The sequence below is a fragment of the Gigantopelta aegis genome, chromosome 8, assembly GCF_016097555.1.
Source record: "Gigantopelta aegis isolate Gae_Host chromosome 8, Gae_host_genome, whole genome shotgun sequence".
NCBI classification, from domain to species: Eukaryota; Metazoa; Mollusca; class Gastropoda; order Neomphalida; family Peltospiridae; genus Gigantopelta; species Gigantopelta aegis.
Window position 1 is genome coordinate 31,956,025 of NC_054706.1, and position 18,509 is coordinate 31,974,533.

The 18,509-nt window shown below is 40.1% G+C and overlaps 2 protein-coding genes across 2 annotated transcripts in view; both read right to left on the reverse strand.

Annotated features, from left to right (window-relative positions):
* LOC121378873 overlaps nucleotides 1-9,093 on the reverse strand; it is a 28,512-nt gene extending 19,419 nt beyond the window's left edge. The window contains exon 1 of the mRNA XM_041507228.1: nucleotides 8,675-9,093. Coding sequence (XP_041363162.1) covers nucleotides 8,675-8,923 — 249 coding nt within the window. The 5' untranslated portion in view covers nucleotides 8,924-9,093. The remainder of the gene's footprint in view (nucleotides 1-8,674) is intronic.
* Nucleotides 9,094-17,314: 8,221 nt separating this feature from the next.
* Nucleotides 17,315-18,241, reverse strand: LOC121379618 (probable G-protein coupled receptor No9). The gene has a single exon (XM_041508265.1). It carries the CDS (start codon nucleotides 18,239-18,241, stop codon nucleotides 17,315-17,317), a length of 927 nt encoding a protein of 308 aa, XP_041364199.1.
* Between the last annotated feature and the right edge of the window lie 268 nt (nucleotides 18,242-18,509).

Sequence of the window (18,509 nt, forward strand, 5' to 3'; positions counted from 1 at the left end):
AGCAGTAATTTATGACAAGATGCTTCTCTTTGATCAACCTGACTTGTAAAACAACATAAATGATATGATAATGTAATAAACTATTTAAATAAATATAATTCAAGTTGCATCAACGGAATAAAATGGGGTTATATTTTTTTCTTTGTTAAATAACCAAAGAAAAAATTTACACTATTAGGCCAATTGGTACACTACGTTAGAGCAAAAACGACAACCCACAATACCCAAGTGATAATTTTCTTTTCTTTAGGACTACGTCATTGGTCAGTTCTGTGATTTTAGACGGGAAAGTCTACTTAATCAATAGTTTTACAGAACTATTTACAGTAATAAACCATGTCCATTTTCATTTTAGAGTCGACAGGTAATATTATACAATACTGGTATGTATTTTTGTGTCTAGACCGTGTCAATTAATTGGTTCGTCTGGTTACCAATCAAATACACACCTGCCAATCAGGAATCACAGGTAGAGGCAACTAACAGAATAGACCAATTAACTAAGAAAACACTCTGTGTTATCATAACAGAAAATTGCAATGCATGACTATTTTATCATCCTACAGAAAACAGGTAGATTTGTTTCTCTAGTTCTAAGACTCATTTCTGACGTTACGCGTTAAGTATTACATAACCACCAGCTCACCAGAAGGCGTATTCACTGGAATGGAACAAAATGGCTGTGCCCATTATATATAATCGCCGTCATATTTAACTGTTTTATTAATTAAATATAATAATATACTTGTTGATATTAAAGTTAGTCTCTGGTTACCATATTATAATATCATGTACAAATATGAAATACAAGCTAAAATGCATTTTTGTCTTTGCGATGAATGGAGATTGTCAAAAGTATACGTTTGATTCGTTGCCTGTGCCGCCATTGCTCGGCAAAGCACAAACGATCCTGTTGTCAGTTTCGGTTGACACATGCGTTTGCGGATTTGAAAATCTAGGGTTCGTTTCAAAAAATTAAATGAGAAATATTGCGCTGTACGAAGAACGTTTGGTTGAGGATATGGTACTAGTCTTTCGTTTAAACCGGTTTGATCTTGACAGCGTATTATTGACAATTGTACCTTCCTATTTCAGAATTAATATTTTATAAAGTGTCAGTAGAACTTTCAAAGTTTAGTTTGTATACTAGTTACACATTGATCATGTATAATATTTTTTAATAAAATATACTAAAGTAGGCAATGAACGTTTTCACTTCTTAATTTTACGTGTGTGAGGCCCCTTCAATTTTTGATCAAGTGATTAAATTTTCCATTTAATTAAGGTGAAGAATCTTGTTGTTAATGCCACCAACTACATTACATTAATGTGATGGGCCCCTCTATTGAAGAATTATATCATATAAATTTACATGTTTAAGGGAGGTAAAAATTACTGTCTTTGAATTAATCTCAGGAGAGTGATTAAGCCATGGGTGTTATGGCTGGTAAGTACTGGACACATCTCAGTACAAGACCCTACTCAAAACAACAAGTTTTTTACAGCTAAACTGAAAGTGTTCATGAGGCATTTACAAAGCTTCTCTCTGACTAAACATTAAGCATTAATGCCTGTTCTGCACAGACAGTCATATATAGCCAAGTAAGAACTGTGCAGAGAGAGAGAGAGAGAGAGAGAGAGAGAGAGAGAGAGAGAGAGAGAGAGAGAGAGAGAGAGAGAGAGAGAGAGGAGAGAGAGAGAGAGAGAGGGAGGAGAGAGGGGGAGAGAGGGGGAGAGAGGGGGGAGAGGGGGAGAGAGAGGGGGGAGTGAGAGGGGGGAGAGAAGGAGATCGAGAGGGAGAGTTTACAGAGGGTCCGGTTTTGAGATGTTTCACTATGTATATATATATATATCAATTGAATTTTATTCTTCAGGGCATTTGAAAGGAACACTGATGAAATAAAAAAAATGAATAAGAAAATAAATAAATGACTTAACAAATGAACTAGCTAGCAAATATTTTAGATTTTTTTTTTTTTATTGACAACTTATATTTAGTGTAATTATATAGATTATGTAGTATAGAAAAAAAAAATTCTTCAAAACTGGAAAATGTCTTTCACAAAATAAAAGATCTAAACACTTTTAATTGCTATTGTAAGTTTTGATTCACATGTGATATTTTTTACAAAGTAGTAAAGAAAGCTTTTCTATTACTGGTACCGCAAAAGATCATTCGACAGATTATGTCTGTACAACACAATTAATTCAAACCCTGAGGAAAACATTGTATAGCTGCCATGATTATTTACCTTATAAACACACTGACTGAGATTTACAAACAGTCAAGTGGGTTTTTATCACCAGGAAATATTTTACAGTCACGAATGTTAAATACTACCCAACAGTATCTTAATTCATACTGGTACATAGTTTCACCATTGGCAGTAATGTATAGGTTACATGGAATAATTTATTAAAACTAGGGAAATCCTTTAAGTTTAATGCTGCAATCTAACTTTCTCATTGTGTAACTTCTTTTACTAATGCAATAAAACAAACAGAACATTTCCAATTTTAATAACCCCATGTCAGTTTGCTATAAAATGATACTGTCAACCGTATTAATGTAACATACATTATTAATAGGGTTAGCTATGGGTGAGCAAAACATACTGCCAAATTATCTTTTAAAACTACTAAACCTACAGTTATTTTACAACAAATATCAATTATTACATGAATTTTAGGCCTATTTGCCAAATTAAAATAAAATTAGCCGATTATCCCTAAAATTCACAAATTATGGCAAATTTGGCTAGTGGCAGAGCTATATCCCTGATTAAAATATATTCCAGGTTTACGTTTTAATATACAGTTTTAAAAATCAAGAGTCAGCAGAGTTGAAATTGACAGGAAGTACAAAATACACACATATAATGTCCTTTTTAGTAATCAGGACTAAGAACATATTTTGATTTTCATCTTTAAAAGGAAGAGTAAACTAAAACATGAGCCTTATGTGTTAGAAAGATGCATATCCGGACCACAAACACATACTGACACTTTAACAAATGAAAAAAGTGTAATTTTAGTGTTTTATTCCTGCCATTTTCTTTTCTTTTCAAGGCGTTAAGTACGTACTCTAGCTTGGGGCAAAGTGACATCAGCTCCTGACCAACTCCTGTATGCACAGTGTAAACAAACACAGTAATTTACAACAAGGTGCTTCTCTTTGATCAACCTCACTTGTAAAATAACATAAATGATGTGATAATGTAAAAACTATTTAACTAAATATATTTCAAGTAACATCAACGGAACGAAATGGGGTTATAGTATTTTTCTCCATTAAATAACCCAAAGGAAAAATGTACACTATTAGGCCTATTAGTATATAATCTACATTGGAGCAAAAACGGCAACCCATGATGACCAAGTGATAATTTTCTTTTCTTTGGGACTACGTAATTGGTCAGTTCTGTTATTTTAGATGGGAAAGGCTACTTAATCAATAGTTTTACAGAAATATTTACAGTAATAAACCATGTCCATTACCATTTTAGGGATGACAAGTAATATAACAAAAATACTGGTATGTATTTTTATGTCTATAGACAGCGTCAATTAATTGGCTTGTCGGCCATGGTTACCAATCAAATACATACCTGCCATTCAGGAATCACAGGTAGAGGCAAACAACAGAATAGACCAATTAACTAAGAACACAATCTGTGTATTATTTCCGTACGTAGGTTAATTCATGGACAAAACATGGTATAATTATTTTGACTTGTTGTGTAGCCACTTTGACAATGGTGGTTTATTTTGTATCGAAAAATAATATATACTTATTGCTGGCTTACTGGGATGTATATTATTACAGAACATTGCAATGCATGACTATTTTATCATCCCACAAAAGACAGGTAGATTTCTTTTTCTAGTTCTAAGACTCATTTCTGCCGTTATGCGTTAAGTATTATGTAACCACCAGCTCACCAGAGGGCGTATTCACTGGAATGGAACAAAATGGCTGCACCCGTTATATATAATAGCTGTCACATGGAACAGTTTTATTAATTAAATATAATAATATACTTGCTGATATTAAGCATGTGCATTATACATCATTGAATATGCATACCAGTCCAAAAGCCTTGCTTAAGCATTCCTTTAAATATTATACAACTATAGAATGTATATCAATACTTAGAGTGGTGGATCCAGAAAAGCCATTTAGGGAAGCCCCAATGATACAAACATTCCCAAAGGGATTCCTTGGATCCTCAAACATAATTTAATTTTTTTTTATATATATATATATATATATATATATATATATATATATATATATATATATATAACTGTCGCAAAAAATTGGGGGGGGGGGGTACACTCCCCCACACTAGAACTGCTTCTCAAATCTTGATCTTAAAGCAATTTGATTCCTTCCTACGTCACAAAATGAATTTCGAACCTCGAATCAGTCTAGAACAGTAAAAGAAGGAAGAAAATGTTTTATTTTACAACACACTCAACACATTTTATTTACAGTTATATATATATATGGCATCAGACATATGGTTATAAGGACCACACAGATATATAGAAAGAGGAAACCTGTTGTTGCCACTTCATGGGTTACTGTTTTCGATTAGCAGCAGGGGATCTTTTATATGCACCATCCTACAGACAGGATAGTACATACCACAGCCTTTGTTACACCAGTTATGGAGCACGCACTGGCTGGAACGAGAAATAGCCCAATTAGGGCAACGGCATGGATCAATCCTAAACCGACCGCGAGCACTTTACCACTGGGCTATGTCCCGTTCCCAAAACAGTAAACAGCAGGGCTCGAACTTAACAACGGCACCGACGGAAACTGCCGCCATTGAAATATAAATTGCTGTAGGTAGAAAGCATCGGTGCCATCGGTAAAGCTTCCTCAACAATGGCAAAGTGTATACACCTGGTGTACGTTATCTGCCAATATTTAACATTTGCACATTTGAAATATGTCTACACATACAGAAAAATAACCCTTTAACCATGTGCATTTACTGCAAATGTTACTTTAAAAAAAAAATGCCATAGGCACACTCAAAATTGCTGTCGGTGGGCCGTTTCACTGTTGGAATTTCTTTTTAAAATTGCCGAGGGAGACAAATTCTTAATTTCGAGCCCTGAAACAGAACCCAAAACCATTTTTGGAATATATGTGATATAAGTTCAGGTCATCCTTGAAGTTACTTTTAATGTTAGTCGGGCAGGACGTAGTCCAGTTGTAAAGCGCTCGCTTGATGCGCGGTCAGTTTGGGATCGATCTTTGTCGGTGGACCACGACTCGTATATCAAAAGATGTGTTATGTGCTATCCTGTCTGTGGGAAGGGCATATAAAACTTCCCATGTTGCATTACAAAAATATAGGGGGTTTCCTCTGATGACTATGTGTCAGAATTATCAAACGTTTGACACCCAATAGGCAATGATTAATTAATCAATGTGCTCTAGTGGTGTCAATAAACAAAACAATTTTTTTTTTAATGTTACAATCATTGTGGGACTCGATTTTTATTTTGGTTGTTTCTGGGTTATAACATGCATGCAAACAGTAATTTCATGTAAGGTTGGTCCAACAATGAGTTGAATGGCCTGATAGAATATTATTATATGGTAAGTCTCGAATTATATTCATGAAGAACTTGGAGTGCCATGATAATCTAAAACAAACTCACGTTTGTGCCTGACACCCAACAAAGCACCGTAAATCCCTGAATAAAAGCTGTGACATATATAAATCAAAACTCAAACTTCACTCCTTAAAGGCAATGGTCTAACAAATAATTACCTGAACAAAAATAATTTGATTTGTCTCTAAATGTACTTTATTCAACAATGTTCATAACCACCATACTCCATTTATTAATGACATTTTGTAAAAATAATTGAATTATGGCAATGGTCCATAATTCAAAAACTAAAATTGCTGAGAGGGATGACATAGATTTCACTCCATCATGGTTCAGTTAAGGTGATGTGATAGCTAGATTTGATTTCCAACTATTAATTTAATTTTTATTTATTATCCATTTTTAGAGAAATAAGTTCCTTAAATCCTTAAAGACAGTATGCCTTTAAGAAGTGTTTTTAAACGACCAACATTTTCTAGGTTGTGTACTAGTAGTTAAAGTGTCTGTTGTGCATTTGCTGAAGGATCAATGTTTTCTAGTGGTGCAGTGATGTTATTCAAATGACTGTCCTGTGTTTGGGGGCGGGACTTCTCTCTGTTGGTTGAGTGCTCGCTTGAGGTGCTTGCATTGCAGGATCAAACCACCTCAGTGGATCCATTCAACTGATTGGGGGTTTTTCTCATTCCAAACAGTGCACCACAACTGGTCAAAGGCTGTGGTATGTGCTTTCATGTCTGTGAGTAAGTGCATATAAAAGATCCCATGCTGCATTAGGAATAATGTAGCGGGTTTCCTGTGATGACTACGAGTCAGAATTACCAAATGTTTGACATCTAACATAACCAATGATTAATTAATCAATGTGTACCAGTTAAACAAAACAAAATGTTTTTGTCCTGTGTTTGCTACCAATGTAAAATGTATCCAACTAGCTGATCATTTTTAACAACTAAAATATACAAATATTGTATTAAATGCATTTTTGTATTTAGAATATCAGTCAATTTGGCTTTTTCGGTCCGAACCAGTGCCCTATGACTAGTATATCAAAAGCCATGGTATGTACTGCCCTGCCTGTGGAAAAATGTATATAAAAGATCTTTACTGCTGAAACCTGGGCAATCATTAAAGCCCAGGATCAGATTAAGGATTCATGTGCATCCAAATATATTATTTTTACATTCTCACTTTCGTGTCTCCAAGCTTTACAGTACATGAATTTGGAACCACCCTTAGTTGTGATAGTGATACGAAAGTGTGTCTTTTTATCAACTGCCAATAAAGATATTATATTTTGTTGGGTACCCAGCCATGTTGGCATTAATGGTAACGAAAAGGCAGATGTTGCTGCCAAGTCTGCTTTGAACTTGCCCCATGTCAATGTTGGTATCCCCTACAGTAATTTTAAATTTCATATTAACCAATATATCTTTTCGACTTGTCAAGATGGTTGGAACGGTACAGTTGCGAACAAGCTTTATTCGGTCAAGCCAGTCCTGGGAAAGTGGCAGTCATCCTACAGGCGGTGCAGGAAGGATGATGTAGTCTTGTGCCGTGCCCGCGTCAGCCATACATATTTGACACATTCATTTATTTTAAAGAAGGACACTCCCCCTCAGTGTGAACATTGTCAGTGTACACTGTACACTGACTGTGAGCCATATTTTGGTGGAGTGTGATCATCTCAAGCCGACGAGAAATTATATATTTGGCAACAGAAATGTTTTGGAATCTTTTATATTTCATTCAGAATTAATTGTAAAGTTTTTAAAACACTTTGACTTCTATACAAAGTTTTAAAATATACTTACCTTGATTTATGTATTGTATTATACTTTTCCCCCACAGCTCCTTACACTGTGGTTTTACATAATTATATACAAATAATATGTTCATACACTTACAATTTGTGACACCCAATAGCCGATGTGTATTTTTTGTGCTGGAGTGTCATTAAACATTCATTCATTCATTAATGATCACTCACAGCAGGTTAATTTACTGTTCAGTGAAAGCCACGTTCGAAGGTCAAACTCAACCCGGACCCAAGTACCCGACACTTACACTAGATGATGACGAGAATAAGGAATATACTAGCATTATGCATCTTAATTGCAGCGCTGAAAGTGGATGCCAAATCATGCCATTGTATTGTATTTAGAAGTGTTGTGGCGGACAGACGGTCAGTTTAAAAAAAAAGAAACATATGCATGGTCATATAATTATTGTGTAACTTATATCGTTGATTATCTACTGCTGAAATTATTGTCCTACATTGTTCACTGTGTTATAGTTGCTCATTGTATTCCACCTTGTACGGGTACTCGCGTCCTGTGAACGGACTCGACCCTTGCTGGACTCGACCCATGCCCGAGTACTCGAGTACTCATGAAGACCCTAGTAAAAGGCAAGTGTAAGGCACCGGCCCTTCTGGTAGGTTTAATGTTTGTGCAGCAACAAAGCAAAAAGTTCAATAACTGAATAAGCAAATCCCAAATAAAAAAAAATTAAATAAATTTTTTTTTATACCATCTTGTAATTAACAGGGCTTCTAGATTATGGTAGCCCCACTCCTATGACTAGTGATATTCAATGTTGGGCTAGTATATAACTACTATTGACGGAAAGAGTTCCAACACTACCCCTCTATATAAAAAGGCTCTAAAGACTAACCCTATACCTAAACCTACCCTAACCACTGAATAGGGGGGTATGGGTCGAACTCATGCCCTTTTGCCATGCCCGACGGCTAGTGAAAAAAAAAAAGTCAAATGTTGCAATTAAGTCTATTTTGTAAATATGAATATCCTGATCCCACCCAAACCCCCAGTGTTAGTACTTTTAACATCTATCTCCCTCTTTAGGTGACATATCAGATTATAACTTTGATTTAGTAAAATTATATTAACTTAATGCAAGGTAGGGCTAGTTAATTTTTAATCGTGGCTAGTAAATTAAAAAAAATCACTGATCCTATGGCTAGTGATTGTTTTTTTTAAATCTAGAAACCCTGTAATTAATTACATTATATCCTTACCTGTTTAGTGGTTGTGTCATAATCAGGTACCCAGGGAGGCTTTGCTAAGACCAGGGTTGTCCTGTGCATGGGTCGCGAACCCCGCAAGTGCGTAACATTACTGGGCGGTGCCGACTGTAACTTTCGTCGATCAGTATACGCATTATGTGCAATTATCGGATAATGACATCCATCCTCCGTTAGCAATGTCTTTACGACTTTGCCCTGTCCGTTTTGAAGTCTGCTGTCGAACAAGCAATCATGGCTCATTTTACCACTGTAATTTGTATTGCGTGAGACAGCTACATTTCTATTTCAAGCAATTACGGCGAACCTAGGCAAGAAATCGCCGACAAACCCAGACCATTCGCTATGTTTTGAACGGATAAATCGCGGTTCACTGCACGTGGTCGTTGCACAACAAATAATGCTTTTGTGTTGCTGCGACTCATAACACATAGGAAATAGATCCACGAAAATTCATACTATTTCATTAGGTATAGCATTTTATTCCTTCGCTATGCAGCATTCATGTCAATAAAGTAATTTTATAGAGTGGTATTACATTATTATTTAACATTTAACTGTTGCCATAAATAACGCAATTGCATAATGGTTGTCATGGGCAGCCATTGTGAGAGGTTTAAAGGTCAAATACAGTACGACCCGCGCAAGAATGCGACTCGGAACATGTCGGATGTATTCGTTTTGATAGAAGTACATTCGGAAGTTCATAGCCGATTATGAACTGGATTCCGTAAAGAGCCGAACTATGACGGGGTGTTTTTGAATAGACCAAAGGATATTATGCCGATGTACCGAGTTTATTCGCAATTTGTTTTGTTGTGTTGCTCTTCTTGATGGTGATGATGATAACTAGTTTAACGTGCCCATATACCACTAGGGTTTCGAACACGCCCATCCCGAGTCCGACCTCCGATAAGATCTGGGCAGAATTTTGAAAATAGCAATTAGTAAAGACGTTAATAGATTAAGTAAAAAAAATAAAAAGCTTACAAGCAAAAAATAAAAAAGAATTGACTGCTCGGCCGAATATTTATATAATTTGGAGCATTTTAGAAGGACAGTCCAAAATTAAATAAGAGAAAGAAGAGAGGATCGGACTATTTAATAATATACTCTTCAAAAGAAGAAACGCAAAACCACATTGTCGTAACATTTGGAGAATTGATTTAATTATTGAATGGTGAGTCCGATAATTACCAAATGTTGCAGGATTGTTCACAATTCACTCTAGTCCATTGTGAGTAAGTGATAGGACACACCACCAAGGTCAAGGTCATCTGGAGTCAATACCGGGTGTGGCCTCCGCGTGTGTTGACAACTGCCTGGCACCGCCTGCCCATTGAAGCAACCAGAGTACGGATGACGTCCCGGGGGATGGTGGCCCACTCGGCCTGCAAGGCTGCTGCCAGCTCGGGCAGGGTCTGGGGCTGTGGTTGTCGCTGTCGGAGGCGTCGGTCCAACTCGTCCCATAGATTCTCAATTGGGTTCAAATCCGGTGATGTCGATGGCCAAGGAAGGACATTAATGTTGTTGTTCTGTAGGAAAGCCGTTGTGAGACGTGCTGTGTGAGGCCTGGCGTTGTCATGTTGGAACACTGCGTTGGCGTTGGCCATAACTGGAACAATGTGTGGCCGGAGGATCTGGTCAATGTAGCCCTGTGCATTCAGGTTGCCCTGCACGTGGACCAGGTCAGTTCTGCCAGTGTGTGAGATGGCTGCCCACACCATGACACTACCCCCGCCGAATCTGTCCACTTCCTGCACGCAGTTTGCCGCATAACGTTCACCACGACGCCTATACACGCGACATCTTCCATCATGACGTCGGAGCAGAAATCGGGACTCGTCACTGAACCACACCTGTCTCCATCGCAGTTGAGGCCATTGTCGATGAATCTGGCACCACTGGAGTCGGAGTCGACGGTGTTGTGGTGTTAAAATGACACCTCGAACTGGACGACTGGCACGAATTCCTACCTCACGTAGGCGGTTCCGTACGGTCTGGTCGGATATCCTGCGCAAACCTGGTATTGCTGCGGCTGTGGAGGTGGCAGTAGTCAATCGTTCCCGAAGGTGGCGTACCCGGATGTAGCGGTCCTGCCCGGGGGTAGTGACCCGTGGTCGACCGGATCTAGGGAGGTCACGTGTTGATCCATGTTACTGGTAACGGTCCCACAGTCTGGAGATGGTGCTTGGGGACACATGGAATGCCCTGGCAACGGCCGTTCTGGATTCGCCTGCGTCTAGTCGGCCGATGGCATTGTTTCTCTGCGGTTCACTGAGACGTGGCATGTCCTGGATTGTCAACTGTCGGCCAGATACAGAGGCCAGGCAAGCGAACACCCTGCACTTTTATACTGTCGGTGTTCATGTTGCATGTGCAGACAACGCACGTGCAGTGGTGACATGGTTTGCACGTGGCTGTGTTTTTGCGAATATTCACATTTTGGAACTTTATTGTACAGTAGCTGCGTTTTATCGAATGTAACCGTGGGAATGTGTTTGGGACATGCAATGACCTTATATTCACAAAGCATGAACTGGTAGGAAACATAAAATCGGAGTTATAACCCATTTGTACCCTTTTGCGTTTATTTTTTTGAAGAGTATATTTGTTTTTAAAAGTAATTTCGACATAAAATTTTGAACGCAGATCTAAAAGTTTAAAGTCCGATCGATATGTCCACGCGAGTGGCCTCATTAAGGCCGTTTGGGTGCACAGCTTAAAGGGACGAGATGGGTTGCATCCCGTCAAGAAAACCCCTAGATTGACAGTCGATAGACGTTGAAGGTGTAGTGCTGTTCTGAAATACAGATCTTGAGAAGCCGGATCCGTCTGAACGAGAGAGAGTATCAGACTAGGGTATAGTCCAGTCGTCATGGGTTGGTATAGTGGTGCGGACGGGCTCGACTCCGGAGGATACGAGATGGTATCACTATAAAGCAAGGTAAAGTCTAGAAAAAGAGTAGTAGGGGCCGACCCCGCTTCCTATTTCTTCTTAGAGTGGGGCGGTCAATCTTCCAGTGCTGCTAGGACAGGCTCGGACATGTAGAGACTAAACGCGAACAACCGTGGCGTTCTGCAGAATGGCCGTCATACGAGTCACGAAAAATACAAGTCAACATAGTCAGACGGAGAAATGACGTGGAGGCAAGGAATCTCGCTAAAAAAGAATCCAACCTGGTGGTGCAGATTGTCGAAACGAGAAGCGTTCCAGCGTTCAATCAGTTCCAATGGCCGCATACATCCCAGTAGAAAACTTCATTTCGCTGACAAAAACAACGAAATGAAGGATCCCCAAGTCGAGCACACGAACGCACGTGCAGTGTGCACAAGCGAAACAAACACGTCTTACCGCGTGGAGCTCCAGACTGGGAATGGCCCTTCTTGAAAATTTATTTCGAGGAGTTTGCTGTCTAGAGCGCAAAAAGATACGTTTACGTGCACCTGTTAAAATTAGCGTGGTCTGAACTAGCCCGAGTACTTGACTGTAAGAGAGCTAGACGGACATTTGGATGATTAATGATGGTGCAAATGTTCGTCTAGCCATCTTACAGTCAGAGTACTCGGGCAAGGTCTGTACCTGGAGTTGTTCGAATGTGAAACGAGCGGACCCTTTTTGTCTAATATTGCATTTGAAAAAATGCGGGGGTGTTGTTCGAACAATTCTCCCCCACCACCGACGCCTACACCTGGAGAAACTATAGTTACTACTCTATGAGACAAACGTCCCGTTATATAACGTAAATTTGGTCATATAAACGCATTTACCTCAAGGTTAAACGGTAGCCCCTGGGTGGCAAAATGTGTAAACGCTTCAACATTACGCAGTATCTGCATGAGGGTGCGAGATGTAGCCCAGTGGTAAAAGCGCTCGCCTGATGCGCGGTCGGTTTAGGATCGATCACCGTCTGTGGGCCCATTGGGCTATCTTTCGTTCCAGCCAGTGCACCACGACTGGTATATTAAAGGCCGTGGTATGTGTTATCTTGTCTTTGGAATAGTACATATAAAAGATCACTTGCTACTAATGAAAAAATTTAGCGGGTTTCCTCTCTAAGAAAAAAAAAGAGTAAAGTTTGTTTTATTTAACGACGCCACTAGAGCACATTGATTTTTGTATCTTATCATCGGCTATTGGACGTCAAACATATGGCCATTCTGACACTGTTTTTAGAGGAAACCCGCTGTCGCCACATAGGCTACTCTTTTTACGACAGGCAGCAAGGGATCTTTTATTTGCACTTCCCACAGGCAGGATAGCACAAACCATGGCCTTTGTTGAACCAGTTATGGATCACTGGTCGGTGCAAGTGGTTTACACATACCCATTGAGCCTTGCGGAGCACTCACTCAGGGTTTGGAGTCGGTATCTGGATTAAAAATCCCATGCCTCGACTGGGATCCGAACCCAGTACCTACCAGCCTGTAGACCGATGGCCTGCCACGACGCCACCGAGGCCGGTGTTCCTCTCTAAGACTATATGTCAAAAATACCAAATGTTTGACATCCAATAGCCGATGATTAAGAAACCAATGTGCTCCAGTGGTGTCGTTAAACAAGAAGGAAGAAAATGTTTTATTTAACGACGCACTCAACACATTTTTATTGACGGTTATATGGCGTAAACAAAACATACGTTTTTATCTGCATGACCAGGAACAAATGGCAAATCTTTGCAATAACACTGGGGTTTTGTATGCCATTAAAATTACTAATACATGTAGTGCAATATTCTGGGACACGCACACTTAATCCTTGACGAGATATATGAACTCATTGGACAAATGCTTACCCACGAAGTGAGCAGAAAATGATACTGTGTATACTCATTATTTGGTTGGATGGAATGGCCTTTCAACAAGATAGACCATATAGGCCTACTAGTATTATATATATTGATCTAAAGGGTCCTCTAGCGTACTGCGACCTACATAACCAGTATGTTTAGGCGGGCACATGCTGCTCTTAGTGGATACGCATCAATTGGATGTTTTCCTCCATCACAAGCTGCCCTTGATGATCCTGCCATGATGCGAGTGCGAGTGCAAATAATTTTTACATGCTCATATACCATTAGAGTTTCGAGCATGTCCGTCCCGGGGCCTGTCTCTGGATAGCCAGGGGCTTGTCCCGGGACAGAAAAAAATTAAGCGGACAATTTTGAAATTTACATCCAAAAATTAAATAGTGGGCCTTTAAAATTTTTATGCGCATCTCTAATATAATTAATAAAGAAAATTCTACTATTAAATTTGGTCGCTAGATTAGATCGGGTGGTCAAAAAGAAATTAGATAGGGGGGGGGGGGGGGGGGGGGGGGGGGGGGGGGGGTAGAGTTGAAAATGGGCAGAATTTTGAAAATAGCAATTAGTAAAAAAGTTAATAGAATTTTTAACAAAAAAGAAAAGATAAAAAGTTACAAGCCAAAAATAAAAAGAATTGACTGCTCGGTCGAATATTTATATAATTTGGAGCCATTTAGAAGGACAGTCCAAAAATAAATAAGAGAAAAAAAAGAGGATCGGACTATTTAATAATATTAAAAAAAGAAAGTAATTTCGACATAAACTTTTGAACGAAGGTCTAAAAGTTTAAAGTGCGATCTATATGTCCACGTGAGTGGCCTCGTTAAGGCCGTTAAGGTGCACAGCTTGTAGGGACGAGATGGGTTGCATCCCGTCAAGAAAACCCCTAGATTGACAGTCAATAGACGTTGAAGGTGTAGTGCTGTGCTGAAATACAGATCTTGAGAAGCCGGATCCGTCTGAACGAGAGAGAGAATCAGACTAGGGTATAGTCCAGTCGTCATAGGTTGGTATAGTGGTGCGGATGGGCCCGACTCCGGAGGATACGAGATGGTATCACAATAAAACAAAGGACAGGCTAGGACATGTAGAGACTAAACGCGAACAACCGTGGCGTTCTGCAGAATGGCCGTCATACGAGTCACGAAAAAAGAAAGTCAACATAGTCAGACGGAGAAATGACGTGGAGGCAAGGAATCTCGCTAAAAAAGAATCCAACCTGGTGGTGCAAACTGTCGAAACGAGAAGCGTTCCAGCGTTCAATCAGTTCCAATGGCCGCATACATCCCAGTAGAAAACTTCACTTCGCTGATAAAAACAACAAAAGTGAAGGATCCCCAAGTCGAGCCGCGAAAGTACGTGCAGTGTGCATAAACACGTCTTACCGCGACGAGCTCCAGACTGGGAATGAGCCATGATGCCAGAGCCAACATCTGTGAGGCGTGAAATCCTGAATTAAGGCAGCTTGTGGGTTACAACCATATCGTTCCGTTTGGATACTAATTGTTAGTTTATGGAAAGAGCATGCCATGGTATAGACACATTCATCCTGAAAATGGGAAACGACAATCCCCCAAAACCCAACGTGAAGAGAAAAACCAAGACACGTTGGAAATGCTTTCAGAATATGTTGTTTGTAGATGATAACAAAGTATTTCCAGCTTTATTTTGGCAAAAGCATTCGATTGAGAGTCATTAATTAACACTGTGGATATTTTTCGAGAATGCGAAAAAAATAAACCCAAAATGAATACATTATTTGGGTGAACATTTACTCAGTGAGCAACAAAACGGTGAATATTTGTCCAGTAAGCAATTGTCCTATATCCATATATCTCCGTCGTAGCCAAGGAGTATACTGTGACAGCCAAACCATGTTATGGTGAAGGATTCCCGAACTCATGGCTGTCTAAGGTGATGTGTAACGAAGGGGGTCAAATACTGATCTATAGTTCGTCCCATCATTCTATTAAAAGGTTTTTTTGTAAATAATTTCAGTTTGGTTTGACGTAAGAAGAAAAGTAAAAGTGTTTTGGAAATAACAAAGAAATACAATTTGTGTGTGCAATTTACAAATAATCTATAAATAACTTATAGTAAATTACATAATATGAAAAAATGCGATCCCTGCGGGACGGACAATAGACTTTGATCTCTCTCCACTATGCATCGTGAAACGTTTGTGACACGAGTAAATTCCACCAAATGCTGCTTATTTCCACCTGCCATGGACTAACTACCCTCACTACTAATGATGAAGTCGCATCTAAATTAATACTAATTTATGTGAATCCTTGTCTTCGAAGGGGGCGGGACGTAGCCCAGTGGTAAAGCGTTCGCTTGATGCGCGGTCGTTCTAGGATTGATCCCTGTCGGTGGCACCATTGGGCTATTTCTCGTTCCAGCCAGTGCTCCACAACTGGTGTAACAAAGGCCATGATATGTACTATCCTGTCTGTAGGATGGTGCATATAAGATCCCTCGCTGCTGATCGAAAAGAGTAGCCCATGAAGTGGCGACAGCGGGTTTCCTCTCTCAATATCTGTGTGGTCCTTAACCATATGTTTAACGTCATATAACCGTAAATAAAATGTGATGAGTGCGTCGTTAAATGAAACATTTCCTTCTCGTTTTACTCTATCCATGAATACCCCCCCCCCCCCCCCCAATAGGCACAATACCCCACATCCATTTATGTAATTTCAAAAACCTGCTTTTTCGTTATAAGTATGGACCCCATAGCTAAATGTTTTAAACTGTTTAGAAATTGGACGCAAGTTAACAGGTGTTGATGGAATGGAATGGAAAAGGACTTAACGTGCACATTCAGAGCAAGCTGTTGTAGCGCACGCCTATCTTGGGCTCCTCCGTCCAAGACAGGAAAGGTGGGGAGGGTGAAGGAGGGGCCGCCTGCACTGGCAGGTGCAAGGGAGCACCAGCAGTCCAATCAAGGTTGGTAACAGGCGGACAATGGTATGTGCTATGGAATTTTGGAAGTCCCGTAGGATTAAGCCAAAGAGAAAGGGTGCGCATTTTATTGAAGGAAGTTTGGCGCAATTTTGATCGTCGTTCTAAAGTGAAAGGTGGAGAGCTACAAATAGGTTTTGATTTTAGGTTTTGATGGCGCAGTTGATATATTTAACCACATCCTACGGGTCTTGGAAAACTGGTTGGGACGTGTGTGTGTGTGTGGGGGGGGGGGGGGTCCTTTAAGGGGGTTGGAATGGATCCTATGACTCATCGCATTTCAGGCAAGTGCTCTATCGTAGAGCTACTCCCTCCTTAAGACTTATTCCGTATTTCAGTTAAAGAGCGACCTCTATTTCATCAACCACTAACTACTGACTTCTGTCTCTAACAGATAACATAGACTGGTACGTAGGTATCGTACCGACTCCCACGGAGGCCGTGGTATGTGCTATCCTGTCTGTAGGATGGTGCATATAAAAGATCCCTTGCTACTAATGGGAAAATGTATCGGGTTTCCTCTCTAAGACTATATGTTTGACATCCAATTTAGCCGGTGGTGAATAAATCAATGTGCTCTATTTGTGTCGTTGAACAAACCAAACTGTTTAATCCATACAGAGTGAGTTTTAACAGCCCGATGGGAAGGCGTAAGGCTTCTGCATCGATTTCTCTCTCATTAACAATTAATCAATAACCATTGCCCAGGACACACGGCCATAACATGGGGCAGCGTGCTTGATTCTTAATTGGATAAAAATATTAACATACTTTAAAATAAATGTAACTATATTCACACATCATAAACGAAAATAAAATGAAGGAAAAACAATATAAGTTTAACAAAGTCGGTTGACAATCAAGTTGTATTTGTCTCTCTTAACACACAGCAAGCGTTTCCAGATTGGCACAAAATACTCTTGAAAGCAATTCGAAAATCTCTGTTCATCCATGCATAAATGAAAAAGTTGGCACCGGAGTTGACGAACAACATTCGAAACGAAATATACGAAGCCCACGCAGGAACAGTCAGGAATCGGCCGAGGATGAATACCAACGAAACGAAGAACCAGCATACGAAGAAGACTCCGAACACGACCAGGAAGAGCTTCAGAAGCTTCCAGCTGGACTTGGTCAACTCGCTGTTTTTCAGGTCCGCGGCAACGCGGCGATTCTGACGCCACGCCGTCCTCAAGATCGCCCCATAGAACAGACAGGTTACAACGCTGGCCATTGCAAAATAGCCACCAGTGAATCTGTATACGAATTCCACGGGAATCGTTGACGGCAGCGAACAGCCAACGGACGGATCCCAGTCGTTGTGGAAAACGAGGAACACGTTGGGGCACGACGATACTATCCACGTTGTAGCGATGATGAGTTTCGCTCTTAGTGGAGTGGTCATTGTCGGGTAGCGCAGAGGATGGATGATGTAGATGTACCTGTCGATGGCGATCGTCACCATGGTGGTGACGGAGACTCCCCCCAGAGCCAGGCTGATGATGAGCTCGGCCACACACAGCGACCTGTTGTAGTAGAGGTCCTCGGACACCTCCACGGTCAGTAGCAAGTTGAGAACGACCAGGAAGCCCGTCAGGAGGTCGGCGACAGCCAAGGAAGTGACGTACATGTTCGGTATCGTCTGCAGACGTCGCGTGCGCCACACCGCCACCAGCGTCAGAGCGTTACCGATGATGATGACGAAAAAGGCAACAACAGATATCAGCAGCGACGTCACCAGTGTTGGCGTTCCGGCTCCCGTGTATGTTCTGTTGGTGGAATCCATGGTTGTTTTTAGTCGCGATGTTTATCTTCTTTTACGAATATTTGTATTCAAACCTCAATGACAAAAGTGCATGTTCTGTTGGTGGAATCTATGGTGGTCTTTAGTCGTGATCTTTCTCTTCTTTCACGAATATTTGTATTCAAATCTCAATGACAAAAGTGTATGTTCCGTTGGTGGAATCTATGGTCTTGACTGTCTGCATGCACTCACGAATCACAGTAGGCCTACTAGAAACATAATTTACGGCTTGCTGATCACAATCATTTTC